Genomic DNA, 22101 nt, shown 5'->3' with positions numbered 1-22101 from the left:
TGCCCCCTGGACACTGATCACTTGGCTACATAGCTGATGCATGCTAGACTGTCCATTAATCACGGTACTCCATTCTGCTTGTTTATGTTTTATCTGTCGGCCCTAGCCGCACTCAGGCTCTGTGTGTAGTTAATACGACCCTCCCTGCCTAGCCAACGCCATTTTACCTGCTGTTGTTGTGCTAGCTGATTAGCTGTTGTCTCACCTACTGTTTTAGCTACTGTTTTAGCTAGCTCTCCCAATTCAACACCTGTGATTACTGTATGTCTCTCTCAAATGTCAATATGCCTTGTATACTGTTGTTCAGGTTAGTTATCATTGTTTTAGTTTACAATGGAGCACCTAGTTCCACTCTTCATACCCCTGATACCTCCTTTGTCCCACCTCCCACACATGCGGTGACCTCACCCATTACAACCAGCATGTCCAGAGATACAACCTCTCTCATCACCCAGTGCCTGGGCTTACCTCCGCTGTACCCGCACCCCACCATACCCCTGTCTGCGCATTATATCTGAATATATTCTACCATGCCCAGAAATCTGCTCCTTTCATTCTCTGTCCCCAACGCCGAGGCGACCAGTTTTGATAGCCTTTAGCCGCACCCTCATACTACTCCTCCTCTGTTCCGCGGGTGATGTGGAGGTAAACCCAGGCCCTGCATGTCCCCAGGCACCCTCATTTGTTGACTTCTGTGATCGAAAAGCCTTGGTTCCATGCATGTCAACATCAGAAGCCTCCTCCCTAAGTTTCTTTTACTCACTGCTTTAGCACACTCTGCTAACCCTGATGTCCTTGCCGTGTCTGAATCCTGGCTCAGGAAGTCCACCCAAAATTCTGAGATTTCCATACCCAACTATAACATCTTCCGTCAAGATAGAACTGCCAAAGGGGGAGGAGTTAGCCTGCAAAGTAATGTCATACTTTCCAGGTCCATACCCAAATAGTTCGAACTACTAATTTTGAAAATTACTCTCTCCATAAATAAGTCTCTCACTGTTGCCGCCTGCTACCGACCCCCCTCAGCACCCAGCTGTGCCCTGGACACCATTTGTGAATTGATTGCCCCCCATCTAGCTTCAGAGTTTGTTCTGTTAGGTGACCTAAACTGGGATATGCTTAACACCCCGGCAGTCCTACAATCTAAGCTAGATGCCCTCAATCTCACACAAATCATCAAGGAACCCACCAGGTACAACCCTAAATCTGTAAACAAGGGCACCCTCATAGACGTCATCCTGACCAACTGGCCCTCCAAATACACCTTCGCTGTCTTCAACCAGGATCTCAGTGATCACTGCCTCATTGCCTGTATCCGCTACGGAGCCGCAGTCAAAAGACCACCCCTCATCACTGTCAAACGCTCCCTAAAACACTTCTGTGAGCAGGCCTTTCTAATCGACCTGGCCCGGGTATCCTGGAAGGACATTGACCTCATCCCGTCAGTTGAGGATGCCTGGTCATTCTTTAAAAGTAACTTCCTCACCATTTTAGATTAGCATGCTCCGTTCAAAAATGCAGAACTAAGAACAGATATAGCCCTTGGTTCACTCCAGATCTGACTGCCCTCGACCAGCACAAAAACATCCTGTGGCGGACTGCAATAGCATCGAACAGTCCCCGCGATATGCAACTGTTCAGGGAAGTCAGGAACCAATACACGCAGTCAGTCAGGAAAGCTAAGGCCAGCTTCTTCAGGCAGAAGTTTGCATCCTGTTGCTCCAACTCCAAAAAGTTCTGGGACACTGTGAAGTCCATGGAGAACAAGAGCACCTCCTCCCAGCTGCCCACTGCACTGAGGCTAGGTAACACGGTCACCACCAATAAATCCATGATTATCGAAAACTTCAACAAGCATTTCTCAACGGCTGGCCATGCCTTCCGCCTGGCTACTCCAACCTCGGCCAACAGCTCCGGCCCCCTGCAGCTACTCGCCCAAGCCTCTCCAGGTTCTCCTTTACCCAAATCCAGATAGCAGATGTTCTGAAAGAGCTGCAAAACCTGGACCCGTACAAATCAGTTGGGCTTGATAATCTGGACCCTCTATTTCTGAAACTATCCGTCGCCATTGTCGCAACCCCTATTACCAGCCTGTTCAACCTCTCTTTCATATCGTCTGAGATCCCCAAGGACTGGAAAGCTGCCGCAGTCATCCCCCTCTTCAAAGGGGGAGACACCCTGGACCCAAACTGTTACAGATCAATATCCATCCTAACATGCCTATCTAAGGTCTTCGAAAGCCAAGTCAACAAACAGGTCACTGTCCATCTTGAATCCAACCGTACCTTCTCCGCTGTGCAATCTGGTTTCCGAGCCGGTCACGGGTGCACCTCAGCCAGGCTCAAGGTACTAAACGATATCATAACCGCCATCGATAAAATACAGTACTGTGCAGCCGTCTTCATCGACCTTGCCAAGGCTTTCGACTCGGTCAATCACCATATTCTTATCGGCAGACTCAGTAGCCTCGGTTTTTCGGATGACTGCCTTGCCTGGTTCACCAATTACTTTGCAGACAGAGTTCAGTGTGTCAAATCGGAGGGCATGCTGTCCGGTCCTCTGGAAGTCTCTATGGGGGTGCCACAGGGTTCAATCCTCGGGCCGACTCTTTTTTTCTGTATATATCAATGATGTTGCTCTTGCTGCGGGCGATTCCCTGATCCACCTCTACGCAGACGACACCATTCTATATACTTCCGGCCCGTCCTTGGACACTGTGCTATCTAACCTCCAAACGAGCTTCAATGCCATACAACACTCCTTCCGTGGCCTCCAACTGCTCTTAAACGCTAGTAAAACCAAATGCATGCTTTTCAACCGTTCGCTGCCTGCACCCGCACGCCTGACCAGCATCACCACCCTGGATGGTTCCAACCTTGAATATGTGGACATCTATAAGTACCTAGGTGTCTGGCTAGACTGTAAACTCTCCTTCCAGACTCATATCACATTTACATTTACATTACATTTAAGTCATTTAGCAGACGCTCTTATCCAGAGCGACTTACAAATTGGTGAATTCACCTTCTGACATCCAGTGGAACAGCCACTTTACAATAGTGCATCTAAATCATTAAGGGGGGGTGGTGAGAAGGATTACTTATCCTATCCTAGGTATTCCTTGAAGAGGTGGGGTTTCAGGTGTCTCCGGAAGGTGGTGATTGACTCCGCTGTCCTGGCGTCGTGAGGGAGTTTGTTCCACCATTGGGGGGCCAGAGCAGCGAACAGTTTTGACTGGGCTGAGCGGGAACTGTACTTCCTCAATGGTAGGGAGGCGAGCAGGCCAGAGGTGGATGAACGCAGTGCCCTTGCTTGGGTGTAGGGCCTGATCAGAGCCTGGAGGTACTGCGGTGCCGTTCCCCTCACAGCTCCGTAGGCAAGCACCATGGTCTTGTAGCGGATGCGAGCTTCAACTGGAAGCCAGTGGAGAGAGCGGAGGAGCGGGGTGACGTGAGAGAACTTGGGAAGGTTGAACACCAGACGGGCTGCGGCGTTCTGGATGAGTTGTAGGGGTTTAATGGCACAGGCAGGGAGCCCAGCCAACAGCGAGTTGCAGTAATCCAGACGGGAGATGACAAGTGCCTGGATTAGGACCTGCGCCGCTTCCTGTGTGAGGCAGGGTCGTACTCTGCGGATGTTGTAGAGCATGAACCTACAGGAACGGGCCACCGCCATGATGTTGGTTGAGAACGACAGGGTGTTGTCCAGGATCACGCCAAGGTTCTTAGCGCTCTGGGAGGAGGACACAATGGAGTTGTCAACCGTGATGGCGAGATCATGGAACGGGCAGTCCTTCCCCGGGAGGAAGAGCAGCTCCGTCTTGCCGAGGTTCAGCTTGAGGTGGTGATCCGTCATCCACACTGATATGTCTGCCAGACATGCAGAGATGCGATTCGCCACCTGGTCATCAGAAGGGGGAAAGGAGAAGATTAATTGTGTGTCGTCTGCATAGCAATGATAGGAGAGACCATGTGAGGTTATGACAGAGCCAAGTGACTTGGTGTATAGCGAGAATAGGAGAGGGCCTAGAACAGAGCCCTGGGGGACACCAGTGGTGAGAGCGCGTGGCGAGGAGACAGATTCTCGCCACGCCACCTGGTAGGAGCGACCTGTCAGGTAGGACGCAATCCAAGCGTGGGCCGCGCCGGAGATGCCCAACTCGGAGAGGGTGGAGAGGAGGATCTGATGGTTCACAGTATCGAAGGCAGCCGATAGGTCTAGAAGGATGAGAGCAGAGGAGAGAGAGTTAGCTTTAGCAGTGCGGAGCGCCTCCGTGATGCAGAGAAGAGCAGTCTCAGTTGAATGACTAGTCTTGAAACCTGACTGATTTGGATCAAGAAGGTCATTCTGAGAGAGATAGCGGGAGAGCTGGCCAAGGACGGCACGTTCAAGAGTTTTGGAGAGAAAAGAAAGAAGGGATACTGGTCTGTAGTTGTTGACATCGGAGGGATCGAGTGTAGGTTTTTTCAGAAGGGGTGCAACTCTCGCTCTCTTGAAGACGGAAGGGACGTAGCCAGCGGTCAGGGATGAGTTGATGAGCGAGGTGAGGTAAGGGAGAAGGTCCCCGGAAATGGTCTGGAGGAGAGAGGAGGGGATAGGGTCGAGCGGGCAGGTTGTTGGGCGGCCGGCCGTCACAAGAAGCGAGATTTCATCTGGAGAGAGAGGGGAGAAAGAGGTCAGAGCACAGGGTAGGGCAGTGTGAGCAGAACCAGCGGTGTCGTTTGACTTAGCAAACGAGGATCGGATGTCGTCGACCTTCTTTTCAAAATGGTTGACGAAGTCATCTGCAGAGAGGGAGGAGGGGGGGAGGGGGAGGAGGATTCAGGAGGGAGGAGAAGGTGGCAAAGAGCTTCCTAGGGTTAGAGGCAGATGCTTGGAATTTAGAGTGGTAGAAAGTGGCTTTAGCAGCAGAGACAGAGGAGGAAAATGTAGAGAGGAGGGAGTGAAAGGATGCCAGGTCCGCAGGGAGGCAGGTTTTCCTCCATTTCCGCTCGGCTGCCCGGAGCTCTGTTCTGTGAGCTCGCAATGAGTCATCGAGCCACGGAGCGGGGAGGGGAGGACCGAGCCGGCCTGGAGGATAGGGGACATAGAGAGTCAAAGGATGCAGAAAGGGAAGAGAGGAGGGTTGAGGAGGCAGAGTCAGGAGAAAGGTTGGAGAAGGTATGAGCAGAGGGAAGAGATGATAGGATGGAAGAGGAAAGAGTAGCGGGGGAGAGAGAGCGAAGGTTGGGACGGCGCGATACCATCCGAGTAGGGGCAGTGTGGGAAGTGTTGGATGAGAGCGAGAGGGAAAAGGATACAAGGTAGTGGTCGGAGACTTGGAGGGGAGTTGCAGTGAGGTTAGTGGAAGAACAGCATCTAGTAAAGATGAGGTCGAGCGTATTGCCTGCCTTGTGAGTAGGGGGGAAGGTGAGAGGGTGAGGTCAAAAGAGGAGAGGAGTGGAAAGAAGGAGGCAGAGAGGAATGAGTCAAAGGTAGACGTGGGGAGGTTAAAGTCGCCCAGGACTGTGAGAGGTGAGCCGTCCTCAGGAAAGGAGCTTATCAAGGCATCAAGCTCATTGATGAACTCTCCGAGGGAACCTGGAGGGCGATAAATGATAAGAATGTTAAGCTTGAAAGGGCTGGTAACTGTGACAGCATGGAATTCAAAGGAGGCGATAGATAGATGGGTAAGGGGAGAGAGAGAGAATGACCACTTGGGAGAGATGAGGATCCCGGAGCCACCACCCCGCTGACCAGAAGCTCTCGGGTGTGCGAGAACACGTGGGCGGACGAAGAGAGAGCAGTAGGAGTAGCAGTGTTATCTGTGGTGATCCATGTTTCCGTCAGTGCCAGGAAGTCGAGGGACTGGAGGGAGGCATAGGCTGAGATGAACTCTGCCTTGTTGGCCGCAGATCGGCAGTTCCAGAGGCTACCGGAGACCAGGAACTCCACGTGGGTCGTGCGCGCTGGGACCACCAGATTAGGGTGGCCGCGGCCACGCGGTGTGGAGCGTTTGTATGGTCTGTGCAGAGAGGAGAGAACAGGGATAGATAGACACATAGTTAACAGGGTACAGAAGAGGCTACGCTAATGCAAAGGAGATTGGAATGACAAGTGGACTACACGTCTCGAATGTTCAGAAAGTTAAGCTTACGTAGCAAGAATCTTATTGACTAAAATGATTGAAATGATACAGTACTGCTGGAGTAGGCTAGCTGGTAGTGGCTGCGATGTTGACACTACACTAATCAAGTCGTTCCGTCGAGTGTAATAGTTTCTACAGTGCTGCTATTCGGGGGCTAGCTGGCTAGCTAGCAAGGTTGATTGCGTTCCGTTACTTTAAAAGAACGACAATAGCTGGCTGGCTAACCTAGAAAATCGCTCTAGGCTACACAATTGTCTTAGATACAAAGACGGCTATGTAGCTAGCTAGCTACGATCAAACAAAACAAACCGTTGTACTGTAATAGTTACTACAGTGCTGTTATTCGGGGGCTAGCTGGCTAGCTACGTTAGAAGAACGACAATAGCTGGCCAGCTAACCTAGAAAATCGCTCTAGGCTACACAATTGTCTTAGATACAAAGACGACTATGTAGCTAGCTAGCTACGATCAAACAAAACAAACCGTTGTACTGTAATAGTTACTACAGTGCTGCTATTCGGGGCTAGCTGGCTAGCTACGTTAGAAGAACGACAATAGCTGGCCAGCTAACCTAGAAAATCGCTCTAGACTACACAATTGTCTTAGATACAAAGACGGCTATGTAGCTGGCTAGCTACGATCAAACAAATCAAACCGTTGTACTGTAATGAAGTGAAATGAAAATGTGATACTACCTGTGGAGCGACGCGGAATGTTGACCGGGTAGTTGGAGTTCAATTCGGTAGAGGTTGGCTAGCTGTTGGCTAGCTAGCTAGCAGCATTTCCTACGTTAAGGACGACAAATAGCTGGCTAGCTAACCTCGGTAAATTAAGATAATCACTCTAAGTCTACACACTCTAAACTGCACAATTATCTTGGATACGAAGACAACTATGTAGCTAGCTGACACTACACTAATCGAGTCGTTCAGTTGAGTGTAATAGTTTCTACAGTGCTAGTGGACAGTGGATGTTAGCTAGCTGCTTAGCTAGCTGCTGGGCAGATACGTTAGGACGACGAAATACGATAATTATGCAATTGTCGTTGATACAAAGACGGCTATGTAGCTGGCTAAGAAGAAATTGCTAAGATTAGACAAATCAAACCGTTGTACTATAACGAAATGTAATGAAAAGTTATACTACCTGCGGACCGAAGTGTAGATGCGACCGCATCTACACTTCGGTCCAATCGAAAATCAAATCAAGAGGCAGCTTTCTATTCCGCAACAAAGCCTCCTTCACTCACGCCGCCAAACTTACCCTAGTAAAACTGACTATCCTACCGATCCTCGACTTCGGCGACGTCATCTACAAAATTACTTCCAACACTCTACTCAGCAAACTGGATGCAGTTTATCACAATGCCATCCGTTTTGTCACTAAAGCACCTTATACCACCCACCACTGCGACTTGTACGCTCTAGTCGGCTGGCCCTCGCTACATATTCGTCGCCAGACCCACTGGCTCCAGGTCATCTACAAGTCCATGCTAGGTAAAGCTCCGCCTTATCTCAGTTCACTGGTCACGACGGCAACACCCATCCATAGCACGCACTCCAGCAGGTGTATCTCAAAGATCATCCCTAAAGCCAACACCTCATTTGGCCGCCTTTCGTTCCAGTTGTCCAGTTTAGCTGCCTGCAAAATTGTAATTATTCGCCTACCTCATGCCTTTTGCACACAATGTATATAGACTCCCCTTTTTTTTTTTTTTTTCTACTGTGTTATTGACTTGTTAATTGTTTACTCCATGTGTAACTCTGTTGTCTGCTCACACTGCTATGCTTTATCTTGGCCAGGTCGCAGTAGCAAATGAGAACTTGTAGCAAATGAGAAATTGTTCTCAACTAGCCTACCTGGTTAAATAAAGGTGAAAAAAATAAAAATAAATAAACACTACTCCACACTAATCCACACTAACCCACACTACCACACACTACCCCCACAATAACCCTACCTACCCCACACTAATCCACACTAACCCACACTAACCCTACCTACTCCACCCTACCCCCACACTAACCCTACCTACCCCCACACTAACCCTACCTACGCCTACACTAACCTTAACAACCCTACGCTAACCTAACCTACCCCTACACTAACCCTACCTACCCCTACACTAACCCTTCCTACCCCTACATTAACCCTACCTACCCCTACACTAACCCTACCTACCCTACACTAAGCCTACCTACCCTACACTAACCCTACCTACCCTACACTAACCTTACCTACCCCTACACTAACCTTACCTACCCCTACACTAACCCTACCTACACTACCTACACTAACCCTACCTACCCTACACTAACCCTACTGACCCCTACCTACCCCATACTACCCCAACACTAACCCTACCTACCCCACAGTACCTCTACAGTAACCCTACCTACCCCCACACTAACCCTACCTAACCCACACTAACCCTACCTACCCCACAGTACCTCTACAGTAACCCTACCTACCCCCACACTAACCCTACCTAACCCACACTAACCCTACCTACTCCACAGTACCTCTACAGTAACCCTACCTACCCCACGCTAAACCTAACTACCCCACACTAACCCTACCTACCCTACCTATCCCACACTAACCCACACTAACCCTAACTACTGCACAGTACCTCTACACTAACCCTACCTACCCTACATACCCCCACACTAACCCTACCTACCCTACCTATCCCCACACTAAACCTACCTACACTAACCCTACCTACCCCACACTACCCCCACACTAGCCCTACCTACCCCACACTAGCCCTACCTAACCAACACTAGCCCTACCTACCCCACACTAGCCCTACCAACCCCACACTAGCCCTACCTAACCCACACTAACCCTACCACCCCCACACGACCCCCACTCTAACTCTACCTAACCCACACGACCCCCACTCTAACTCTACCTAACCCACACTACCCCCACACTATCTCTACCTAACCCACACGACCCCCACTCTAACTCTACCTAACCCACACTACCCCCACTCTAACTCTACCTAACCCACACGACCCCCACTCTAACTCTACCTAACCCACACTACCCCCACACTAACTCTACCTACCCCTACTCCGTCCCAGTAATTACAGAGGGGCGGCAGGTAGCCTAGTGGTTAGGCAGGATAGTATCCTACCCTTATTACCAGGTTAAACAGCTAGAGAATAGCCTCTCTGCTGTGTTTCAGCATCTCTGTTAGAATATAAAGCCTTGTCTCAGGATAGTATCCTACCCTCATCACCAGGTTAAACAGCTAGAGAATAGCCTCTCTGCTGTGTTTCAGCATCTCTGTTAGAATATAAAGCCTTGTCTCAGGATAGTATCCTACCCTCATCACCAGGTTAAACAGCTAGAGAATAGCCTCTCTGCTGTGTTTCAGCATCTCTGTTAGAATATAAAGCCTTGTCTCAGGATAGTATCCTACCCTCATCACCAGGTTAAACAGCTAGAGAATAGCCTCTCTGCTGTGATTCAGCATCTCTGTTAGAATATAAAGCCTTGTCTCAGGATAGGATCCTACCCTCATCACCAGGTTAAACAGCTAGAGAATAGCCTCTCTGCTGTGTTTCAGCATCTCTGTTAGAATATAAAGCCTTGTCTCAGGATAGTATCCTACCCTCATCACCAGGTTAAACAGCTAGAGAATAGCCTCTCTGCTGTGTTTCAGCATCTCTGTTAGAATATAAAGCCTTGTCTCAGGATAGTATCCTACCCTCATCACCAGGTTAAACAGCTAGAGAATAGCCTCTCTGCTGTGTTTCATCATCTCTGTTAGAATATAAAGCCTTGTCTCAGGATAGTATCCTACCCTCATCACCAGGTTAAACAGCTAGAGAATAGCCTCTCTGCTGTGATTCAGCATCTCTGTTAGAATATAAAGCCTTGTCTCAGGATAGTATCCTACCCTCATCACCAGGTTAAACAGCTAGAGAATAGCCTCTCTGCTGTGTTTCAGCATCTCTGTTAGAATATATATATAATAATATGACTTTAGACCGCTCTCGCTCTCTCTCTCCCTCGAGAATAGCCTCTCTGCTGTGATTCAGTATCTTTGTTCCAAGACAGGTTTACTGCTCTTGAGGGCCTATATTTTTAATAATTTACTCTCTCTCCGTCTCTCTCTCTCCTTCTCTCTCTTTCTCTCTCTCTCTCTCTCTCTCTCTCTGCCTCCCTCTCTCTCTCCCTCTCTCTCTCTTCCAGCCTCTCTGAGTGTCAGTCCTGACAGACCTCAGTTCTTTGAATATGAGTCTGTCTCTCTGAGCTGTGAGGTTCAGGGGAACTCTGCTGGGTGGAGAGTGATGAGGAACACATCGAGAGGAAACCTTTCAGAGTGTAGTACTGACTGGGGGAACCAACAAGGGTCTTCATGCATCATGTCACTAATACCATCAGACAGTGGAGTGTACTGGTGTGAGTCTGGGTCTGGAGAACACAGCAATGCTGTCAACATCACAGTACATGGTATGTCCACAAACACCATCTACTGACATTATAGTGTTTAGTGGTTCATCTTATTTCAGATAGCTGATGTTATGTTTATATATGATGTTTATATATTATATACAGCTGGAGCTGTGATCCTGGAGAGACCTGTTTATATATGATGTTTATATATTATATACAGCTAGAGCTGTGATCCTGGAGAGACCTGTTTATATATGATGTTTATATATTATATACAGCTGGAGCTGTGATCCTGGAGAGACCTGTTTATATATGATGTTTATATATTATATACAGCTGGAGCTGTGATCCTGGAGAGACCTGTTTATATATGATGTTTATATATTATATACAGCTGGAGCTGTGATCCTGGAGAGACCTGTTTATATATGATGTTTATATATTATATACAGCTGGAGCTGTGATCCTGGAGAGACCTGTTTATATATGATGTTTATATATTATATACAGCTGGAGCTGTGATCCTGGAGAGACCTGTTTATATATGATGTTTATATATTATATACAGCTGGAGCTGTGATCCTGGAGAGCCCTGTTTATATATGATGTTTATATATTATATACAGTTGGAGCTGTGATCCTGGAGAGCCCTGTTTATATATGATGTTTATATATTATATACAGTTGGTGCTGTGATCCTGGAGAGCCCTGTTTATATATGATGTTTATATATTATATACAGCTGGAGCTGTGATCCTGAGAGCCCTGTTTATATATGATGTTTATATATTATATACAGTTGGTGCTGTGATCCTGGAGAGCCCTGTTTATATATGATGTTTATATATTATATACAGTTGGTGCTGTGATCCTGGAGAGACCTGTTTATATATGATGTTTATATATTATATACAGCTGGAGCTGTGATCCTGGAGAGCCCTGTTTATATATGATGTTTATATATTATATACAGTTGGTGCTGTGATCCTGGAGAGCCCTGTTTATATATGATGTTTATATATTATATACAGCTGGAGCTGTGATCCTGGAGAGCCCTGCCCTTCCTGTGACTGAGGGAGATTCTGTGACTCTGCGCTGCAGACATCAGGTAACTCCCTCTGACCTCACAGCTGTTTTCTACAAAGATGGATCCTTCATCAGGACTGAGACTACAGGAGAGATGACCATCCCTGCATTATCCAAGTCAGATGAAGGACTCTACAAGTGTTCCAGCTCGAAAGGAGAATCACCAGAGAGCCGGATGACTGTGACAGGTGAGAATATGAGAAACCTTGACATTCAGATTATCTGGTTCTTCTTTACACTGTTAAGAGGTGCTGAAACCTGCATTATAAACTGGGTGGTTCTTCTTTACACTGTTAAGAGGCGCTGAAACCTGCGTTATAAACTGGGTGGTTCTTCTTTACACTGTTAAGAGGTGCTGAAACCTGCATTATAAACTGGGTGGTTCTTCTTTACACTGTTAAGAGGTGCTGAAACCTGCATTATAAACTGGGTGGTTTTCTTTACACTGTTAAGAGATGCTGAAACCTGCATTATAAACTGGGTGGTTCTTCTCTACACTGTTAAGAGGTGCTGAAACCTGCATTATAAACTGGGTGGTTCTTCTTTACACTGTTAAGAGGTGCTGAAACCTGCATTATAAACTGGGTGGTTCTTCTTTACACTGTTAAGAGGTGCTGAAACCTGCATTATAAACTGGGGGTTCCAGTCCTGAAAGCTGATTGGCTGGAAGCCGTGGTATATCACAAGTATGACAAAGCATGTATTTTTAATTAAAATAAATTAAAATAAAATGTTATTAGTCACATGATGCTGCCACCACTATGCTTCAAGACAAATCAAATTGTATTTTTCAAATGCTACGAATACAACAGGTGTAGTAGACCTTACAGTGAAATGCTGAATACAACAGGTGTAGTAGACCTCACAGTGAAGTGCTGAATACAACAGGTGTAGTAGACCTCACAGTGAAGTGCTGAATACAACAGGTGTAGTAGACCTTACAGTGAAGTGCTGAATACAACAGGTGTAGTAGACGTCACAGTGAAATGCTGAATACAACAGGTGTAGTAGACCTCACAGTGAAATGCTGAATACAACAGGTGTAGTAGACCTTACAGTGAAATGCTGAATACAACAGGTGTAGTAGACCTCACAGTGAAGTGCTGAATACAACAGGTGTAGTAGACGTCACAGTGAAATGCTGAATACAACAGGTGTAGTAGACCTTACAGTGAAATGCTGAATACAATAGGTGTAGTAGACCTTACAGTGAAATGCTGAATACAATAGGTGTAGACCTCACAGTGAAATGCTGACTGACCAGCCCTTAACCAACAGGTGTAGACCTCACAGTGAAATGTTGACTGACCAGCCCTTAACCAACAATGCATTTAAATAAATTACTAAAAATAATAAGAAACAAAAGGAACAATTAAAGAGCAGCAGTAAAATAACTGACGGGACTATATACAGGTTATTACAGTATAGAGTCAATGTGGAGGCTATATACAGGGTATTACGGTACAGAGTCAATGTGGAGGCAATATACAGGGAGTACCTATATATAGAGGGGGTACCGGTACAGAGTCAATGTGGAGGCTATATACAGGGTGTTACAGTACAGAGTTAATGTGAAGGCTATATACAAGGGTACCGGTACAGAGTCAATGTGGAGGCTATATACAGGGGTTACCGGTACAGAGTTAATGTGGAGGCTATATACAGGGGGTACCGGTACAGAGTCAATGTGGAGGCTATATACAAGGGTACCGGTACAGAGTCAATGTGGAGGCTATGTACAGGGGGTACCAGTACAGAGTCAATGCGGAGGCTATATACAGGGGGTACCAGTACAGAGTCAATGCGGAGGCTATATACAGGGGGTACCGGTACAGAGTCAATGCGGAGGCTATATACAGGTGGGTACCGGTACAGAGTCAATGTGGAGGCTATATACAGAGGGTACCTGTACAGAGTCAATGTGGAGGCTATATACAGGGGGTACCAGTACAGAGTCAATGTAGAGGCTATATACAGGGGGCACCGGTACAGAGTCAATGTGGAGGCTATATACAGGGGGTACCAGTACAGAGTCAATGTGGAGGCTATATACAGGGTGTTACAGTACAGAGTTAATGTGAAGGCTATATACAAGGGTACCGGTACAGAGTCAATGTGGAGGCTATATACAGGGGTTACCGGTACAGAGTCAATGTGGAGGCTATATACAGGGGGTACTGGTACAGAGTCAATGTGGAGGCTATATACAAGGGTACCGGTACAGAGTCAATGTGGAGGCTATGTACAGGGGGTACCAGACGGCATCCCCAGCCGCGCCCTCAGAGCATGCGCAGACCAGCTGGCTGGTGTGTTTACGCACATATTCAACATGCTTCAAGAGGGCCACCATTGTTCCTGTTCCCAAGAAAGCTAAGGTAACTGAGCTAAACGACTACCGCCCTGTAGCACTCACTTCCGTCATCATGAAGTGCTTTGAGAGACTAGTCAAGGACCATATCACCTCCACCCTACCTGACACCCTTGACCCACTCCAATTTGCTTACCGCCCAAATAGGTCCACAGACGACGCAATCTCAACCACACTGCACACTGCACTAACCCATCTGGACAAGAGGAATACCTATGTGAGAATGCTGTTCATCGACTACAGCTCGGCATTTTACACCATAGTACCCTACAAGCTCGTCATCAAGCTCGAGACCCTGGGTCTCGACCCCGCCCTGTGCAACTGGGTACTGGACTTCCTGACGGGCCGCCCCCAGGTGGTGAGGGTAGGCAACAACATCTCCACCCCGCTGATCCTCAACACTGGGGCCCCACAAGGGTGCGTTCTGAGCCCTCTCCTGTACTCCCTGTTCACCCACGACTGCGCGGCAACGCACGCCTCCGACTCAATCATCAAGTTTGCTGACGACACAACAGTGGTAGGCTTGATTACCAACAACGACGAGACGGCCTACAGGGAGGAGGTGAGGGCCCTCGGAGTGTGGTGTCAGGACAATAACCTCACACTCAACGTCAACAAAACTAAGGAGATGATTATGGACTTCAGGAAACAGCAGAGGGAACAACCCCCCCCCCATCCACATCGATGGAACAGTAGTGGAGAGGGTAGTAAGTTTTAAGTTCCTCGGCATACACATCACAGACAAACTAAATTGGTCCACTCACACAGACAGCATCGTGAAGAAGGCGCAGCAGCGCCTCTTCAACCTCAGGAGGCTGAAGAAATTCGGCTTGTCACCAAAAACACTCACAAACTTCTACAGATGCACAATTGAGAGCATCCTGGCGGGCTGTATCACCGCCTGGTATGGCAACTGCTCTGCCCACAACCGCAAGGCTCTCCAGAGGGTAGCGAGGTCTGCACAACGTATCACCGGGGGCAAACTACCTGCCCTCCAGGACACCTACACCACCCGATGTTACAGGAAGGCCATAAAGATCATTAAGGACAACACCCACCCGAGCCACTGCCTGTTCACCCCGCTATCATCCAGAAGGCGAGGTCAGTACAGGTGCATCAAAGCTGGGACCGAGAGACTGAAACAGCTTCTATCTCAAGGCCATCAGACTGTTAAACAGCAACCACTAATATTGAGTGGCTGCTGCCAACACACTGACTCAACTCCAGCCACTTCAATAATGGGAATTGATGGGAAAGGATGTAAAATATATCACTAGCCACTTTAAACAATGCTACCTAATATAATGTTTACATACCCCACATTATTCATCTCATATGTATACGTATATACTGTACTCTATCATCTACTGCATCCTTATGTAATACATGTATCACTAGCCACTTTAACTATGCCACTTTGTTTACATACTCATCTCATATGTATATACTGTACTCGATACCATCTACTGTATCTTGCCTATGCTGCTCTGCACCATCAATCATTCATATCTTTATGTACATATTCATTATCCCCTTACACTGTGTATAAGATATTAGTTTTGGAATTGTTAGTTAGATTACTTGTTGGTTATTACTGCATTGTCGGAACTGCAAGCACAAGCATTTCGCTACACTCGCATTAACATCTGCTAACCATGTGTATGTGACAAATAAAATTTGATTTGATACAGGTTGGTACCGGTACACAGTCAATGTGGAGGCTGTATTCAGGGGGTACCGTCACAGAGTCAATATGGAGGCTATATACAGGGGGTACCGGTACAGAGTCAATGTGGAGGCTATATACATGTTATTATGGTACAGAGTCAATATGGAGGCTATATCACGGGGGTACCGGTACAGAGTCAAAGTGCATGGGCACCGGTTAGTCGAGGTAATTGAGGTAATATGTACATCTGGTAGAGTTATTAAAGTATCTACATTATGCATAGATAATAACAGAGCCTAGCAGCAGCGTAGAAGATGGGTGGGGGGCAATGCAAATAGTCTGGGTAGCCATTTTATTAGATGTTCAGTAGTCTTATGGCTTGGGGGTAGAAGCTGTTTTTAAGCCTCTTGGACCTAGTCTTGGCATTCCGGTATCACTTGCGGTAGCAGAGAGAATGCTCTATGCCTATTGTGGCTGGAGTCTTTGATTATTTTTAGGGCCTTCCTCTGACACCGCCTGGTACAGAGGTCCTGGATGGCAGGAAGCTCGGCCCTGGGCCTTACCCACTACCCCTTGTAGTGCCTTACGGTCAGATGGCGAGCAGTTGCCGTACCAGGCAGTGATGCAACCATGCTCTCGATGGTGAAGCTGTAGAACCTTTTTAGGATCTGAGGACCCATGCCAAATCTTTTCAGTCACCTGAGTGGGAATAGGTTTCGTCGTGCCCTCTTCATGACTGTCTTGGTGTGCTTGGACAATTCTAGTTTGTTGGTGATGTGTACCCCCTGTATATAGCCTCCACATTGACTCTGTACCGTAATACCCTGTATATAGCCTCCACATTGACTCTGTACCGTAATACCCTGTATATAGCCTCCACATTGACTCTGTACCGTAATAACCTGTATAGAGCCTCCACATTGACTCTGTACCGTAATAACCTGTATAGAGCCTCCACATTGACTCTGTACCGTTATACCCTGTATATAGCCTCCACATTGACTCTGTACCGTAATACCCTGTATATAGCCTCCACATTGACTCTGTACTGTAATAACCTGTATATAGCCTCCACATTGACTCTGTACCGTAATAACCTGTATATAGCCTCCACATTGACTCTGTACTGTTATTTTGTTTGTTATGTTGACACTTGAAGCTCTCGACCTGCTCCACTACATCCCTTTCGATGAGAATGAGGGCGTGCTCGGTCCTCTTTTCCTGTAGTCCACAATCATCTCCTTTGTCTTGTTCACGTTGAGGGAGAGGTTGTTGTCCTGGCACCACATGGCCAGGTCTCTGACCTCCTCCCTATAGGATGTCTCGTCGGTGATCAGGCCTACCACTGTTGTGTCATCGGCAAACTTAATGTTGGTGTTGAAGTCGTGCCTGGCCATGCAGTCATGAGTGAACAGGGAGTACAGGAGGGGACTGAGCATGCACCCCTGAGAGGCCCCTGTGTTGAGGATCAGCGTGGAAAATGTGTTGTTACCTACCCTTACCACCTGGGGGCTGCCCGTCAGGAAGTCCAGGATCCATTTGCAGAGGGAGGTGTTTAGTCCCAGGGTCCTTAGCTTATTGATGAGCTTTGAGGACACTATGGTGTTGAACGCGGAGCTGTAGTCAATGAATAGCATTCTCGCATAGGTGTTCCTTTTGTTCAGGTGGGAAAGGGCAGTGTGGAGTGCAAAAGAGATTACGTCATCTGTTGATCTGTTTGGGTGGTATGCAAATTGGAGTGGGTCTAGAATTTCTGGGATAATGGTGTTGATGTGAGCCACTAGCCTTTCAAAGCACTCCATGGCTACAGACGTGAGTGCTACGGGTCTGTAGTCATTTAGGCAGATTACATTAGTGATCTTGGGCACAGGGACTACGGTGGTCTGTTAAAACATGTTGGTATTACAGACTCGGACAGGGAGAGGTTGAAAATGTCAGTGAAGACACTTGCCAGTTGGTCAGCGCATGCTCGCAGTACACGTCCTGGTAATCTGTCTGGCCCTGCGGCTTTGTGAATGTTGACCTGTTTGAAGGTCTTACTCACATCGGCTAAGGAGAGTGTGATCACACAGTCATCTGGAACGGCTGGTGCTCTCATGTGTTTTTCAGTGCTATTTGCCTTGAAGTGAGCATAGAAGTGATTTATCTCGTCTGGTTGGCTCGTGTCACTGGGCAGCTCTCGGCAGTGCTGCCCTTTGTAGTCTGTAATGGTTATCAAGCCCTGCCACATCCTACGAGCGTAGGAGATGGTGTAGTACAGATTCGATCTTAGTCCTGTATTGATGATTTGCCTGTTTGATCGTTTGTCGGAGGGCATAGCGGGAATTCCTATAAGCTTCCGGGTTAGAGTCCCGCTCCTTGAAAGCGGCAGCTCTACCCTTTAGCTGAGTGCGAATGTTGCCTGTAATATATGGCTTCTGGTTGGGTTATGTATGTACAGTCACTGAGACGACGACGTCCTCGATGCACTTATTGATGAAGCCAATGACTGATGTGGTGTACTCCTCAATGTCATCGGAAGAATCCCGGAGAACATATTCCAGTCTGTGCTAGTAAAACAGTCCTGTAGTTTAGCATCTGCTTCATCTGACCACTTTTTTTATTGACCGTGTCACTGGTGCTTCCTGCTTTAATTTTTGCTTGTAAGCAGGAGTCAGGAGGATAGAATTATGGTCAGATTTGCCAAATGGAGGGCGAGGGAGAGATTTATACGTGTCTCTGTGTGTGGAGTAAAGGTGGTCTCTAGTTTTTTCCTCTCTGGTTGCACATTTAACATGCTGATAGAAATCAGGTAAAACAGATGTAAGTTTCCCTGCATTAAAGTCCCCGGCCACTAGGAGCGCCACCTCTGGATGAGCATATTCTTTGCTTATGGTGTAATACAAGTCATTGAGTGTGGTCTTAGTGCATCGGTCTGTGCTGGTATGTAGACCGATACAGATGTAAACTTTCTAGGTAGATAGTGTGGTCTACAGGTTATCATGAGATACTCTACCTCAGGCGAGCAAAACCTTGAGACTCCCTTAGATATTGTACACCAGCTGTTGTTTACAAATATACATAGTCCAACCCCTCCCCCCTTGTCTTACTCTGCTGTTCTATCCTGCTGATACAGCGTATAACCATCCCGCTGTATGTTGGTAATGTCGTCGTTCAGCCACGACTCAATGAAGCATAAGATATTACAGATTTAATGTCCCGTTGGTAGTTTCATCTTCCTCGTAGGTCGTCAATTGTATTTTCCATTGATTGCATGTTAGCTGATTGCACTGGGGGTTTATTCAATCTTCCTCCAACTGCAGTTCCAACTCCCATTCCATCTCCAGCAGTCCCACTGTTGTCCATGTCTCTACCCATCACCATCTCCATCTCCAGTGTTGTCCATGTCTCTACCAGCACCAGCTCCAGTGTTGTCCATGTCTCTACCCATCACCATCACCATCTCCAGTGTTGTCCATGTTTCCCCCAGCACCATCTCCAGTGTTGTCCATCTCTCTGCCCAGCACCATCCCAGTGTTGTCCATCTCTCTGTCCAGCACCATCTCCAGTGTTGTTTTAAATTGTTTTCTTTCTCCAACTGCAGTTTCAACTCCCATTCCATCTCCAGCAGCCCCAGTTTTGTCCATGTCTCCACCCATTCCATCTCCAGCAGTCCCAGTGTTGTCCATGTCTCTACCCAGGCTGCTGTGTAGTCTACTGGTGGGGTCTCCCTACCCATAAATGTGCTCATAATACAGGTCTCATTCTTTCTCCATGTGCAGGTCCAACTCCCATTCCACCTCCAGCAGTCCCAGTGTTGTCCATGTCTCTACCCAGGCTGCTGTGTAGTCTACTGGTGGGGTCTCCCTACCTGCTGGTGACCATCATACTGCTGGTGAAAGGCTGCAGGAGCAGGGCTCAAGGTGAGAACCTGAGTTTATACAGGATCGCCTCATTTGTAAATCAGAATTCTATTATTATGGCCATTGAAATGCTACCTATTAAAATTAGATCCGACAAGAACAACAAGGGAAATCCAAGTGTCAATGCATGTTGTTGCCTCTAGTCTGGATCCCTGCACAGTCTCAATGTATGTTGATGAGTCTAGTCCCCAATCTAGATCCCTGCACAGTCTCGTTAAAGATCTTGGTCACTTTTCTAGCCTCTCTGGACTAAAACCTAATGATGACAAGAATGTATTGTATTGGATCGTATTATGTATTGGATCATTAAAATACAGTGTTTACACCACCTTGTAGTTTACCAATGAAATGGGTGGATGGTGAAGTAGACATACTTGGTATTCACATCTACAAAATATAAATGAACTGACCACAATTCATTTCAATCAATAGTTTGCAAAATTAGATACAATTCTGCAACCATGGAGAGGTAAATACTTGTCTATTTATGGAAAAATCACATTGATTAACTCTTTGGTCCTATCAATGTTGACTGACCAATGGTCCTATCAATGTTGACTGACCAATGGTCCTATCAATGTTGACTGACCAATGGTCCTATCAATGTTGACTGACCAATGGTCCTATCAATGTTGACTGACCAATGGTCCTATCAATGTTGACTGACCAATGGTCCTATCAATGTTGACTGACCAATGGTCCTATCAATGTTGACTGACCAATGGTCCTATAACTGTTGACTGACCAATGGTCCTATCACTGTGGACTGACCAATGGTCCTATCACTGTGGACTGACCAATGGTCCTATCAATGTTGACTGACCAATGGTCCTATCAATGTTGACTGACCAATGGTCCTATCAATGTTGACTGACCAATGGTCCTATCACTGTGGACTGACCAATGGTCCTATCACTGTGGACTGACCAATGGTCCTATCACTGTGGACTGACCAATGGTCCTATCACTGTGGACTGACCAATGGTCCTATCACTGTGGACTGACCAATGGTCCTATCACTGTGGACTGGCTAATGGTCCTATCACTGTGGACTGACTGGCTAATGGTCCTATCACTGTGGACTGACTGGCTAATGGTCCTATCACTGTGGACTGACTGGCTAATGGTCCTATCATACCTGAAGGGAACAATTTGGCATTTGCTGTATGGGAGATGAGAATCTTCACGGTCATCGGTATGCAGGGTGGTATGCTGCTGGCTCTATCTTCTTGTCATACATGACAAATAAACCATCTAGGTTTATTCATGGCTTAACAGTGCAATATATCATTTGGGCAGTGTACATGTCATTTGGACATGGTTCACTGACCTCTGTAGATAACTGTAGCTCTGATTGAACCATGTTTAAAGGGTTGGTAACTGTAACTCTGAACCATGTTTAAAGGGTTGATAACTGTACTCCCTGGTATTGATAAATAGTTAATAGCCCTGGTATTGATAAATAGTAAATAGTCCTGGTATTCATAAATAGTAAATGCCCTGGTATTGATAATTAGTAAATTGCCCTGTTATTGGTAAGGGAGAACTGGACATAAGCAGGAGCCCCATTGGAAGAGATTTTGATCGGATTCTAAGTAGCACAGTATCGACTAGTAAACATCTGATATGATTTACATTTCTAAGTGGTTCTGTATTGGATAAGTAAATACATGGCCACACTGATGAACTACTTCTGTGTTGAACAGGTGATCGTGTTGAAGAGTGAGGCTGAGATCACCTGATCACCATAACAACCATCAGAATGGAACTCATGGAATTCTAATATAGAACTGTGAGTCACAATGCTGTATGTTGTTACATTGTAGCTCCACCTGCTGGAACAATAGTGGCATTTGATCTAATGTGATCTATTAACTGATACATGTATTATTCTGATTGGAATGTGTTTTAATATGTGTGTTGTATTATTCATTCAGCAGCTGTCCTTTAACATCAGTCATATACTGGTCATATACTGTGTAGCATTATGGTTGATACATTGTCAATGCCTTCACTTCTCATGTCTATACAGATCAACTGATAGGTGTTGTGGTTCAGGCATTATTGTCACAGGTTCAGTATAATGTTATACCGCTACATGTTACAGAGATAGAAAACATACAGGAGAGGAGAATTCAATTATTATAATTATTTTCTTTATTTTCCCATTTTGGTGTCATTATGTTATTTTGTTTAAACATGAAACTAATGTAGGCCTTTGTTTTATTGTGGTTTTGTGCAAAACCATTATTTTTCTATTAATCATCCTGGTAAGATATTGCTTTTGTCTTTGTAGCATATAGATTTAAATAAATGATTTTCCTCAATCATGTAGCCTGTTTTTTAATCAGTTCTGAATGACATCACAACCACTCTGTTTATAATTTCACTCACTTCCCTTTATTTATCTTCTAAATGCTCCATTCCAGGTTCCCCCTACAGCCCCAGGGGCCTTGAGTATCTTCTAAATGCTCCATTCCAGGTTCCCCCTACAGCCACCAGGGCCTTGAGTATCTTCTAAATGCTCCATTCCAGGT

General features: G+C 46.6%; 1 protein-coding gene across 1 annotated transcript in view; it reads left to right on the top strand.

The window, feature by feature from the left end:
* LOC135510170 (low affinity immunoglobulin gamma Fc region receptor III-A-like) overlaps positions 1–21891 on the top strand; it is a 47863-nt gene extending 25972 nt beyond the window's left edge. The window contains exons 3-6 of the mRNA XM_064930956.1: positions 10336–10596; positions 11571–11813; positions 19424–19564; positions 21271–21891. Of these exons, the coding sequence (XP_064787028.1) occupies positions 10336–10596; positions 11571–11813; positions 19424–19564; positions 21271–21290 (665 nt within the window). The 3' untranslated portion in view covers positions 21291–21891. The remainder of the gene's footprint in view (positions 1–10335; positions 10597–11570; positions 11814–19423; positions 19565–21270) is intronic.
* The last annotated feature ends 210 nt before the right edge of the window (positions 21892–22101 follow it).

This window comes from Oncorhynchus masou, chromosome 23 (genome assembly GCF_036934945.1).
Source record: "Oncorhynchus masou masou isolate Uvic2021 chromosome 23, UVic_Omas_1.1, whole genome shotgun sequence".
NCBI classification, from domain to species: domain Eukaryota; kingdom Metazoa; phylum Chordata; class Actinopteri; order Salmoniformes; family Salmonidae; genus Oncorhynchus; species Oncorhynchus masou.
The sequence above is the reverse complement of the archived record's forward strand: the minus strand, read 5'-3'. Positions and strand labels throughout refer to the sequence as shown.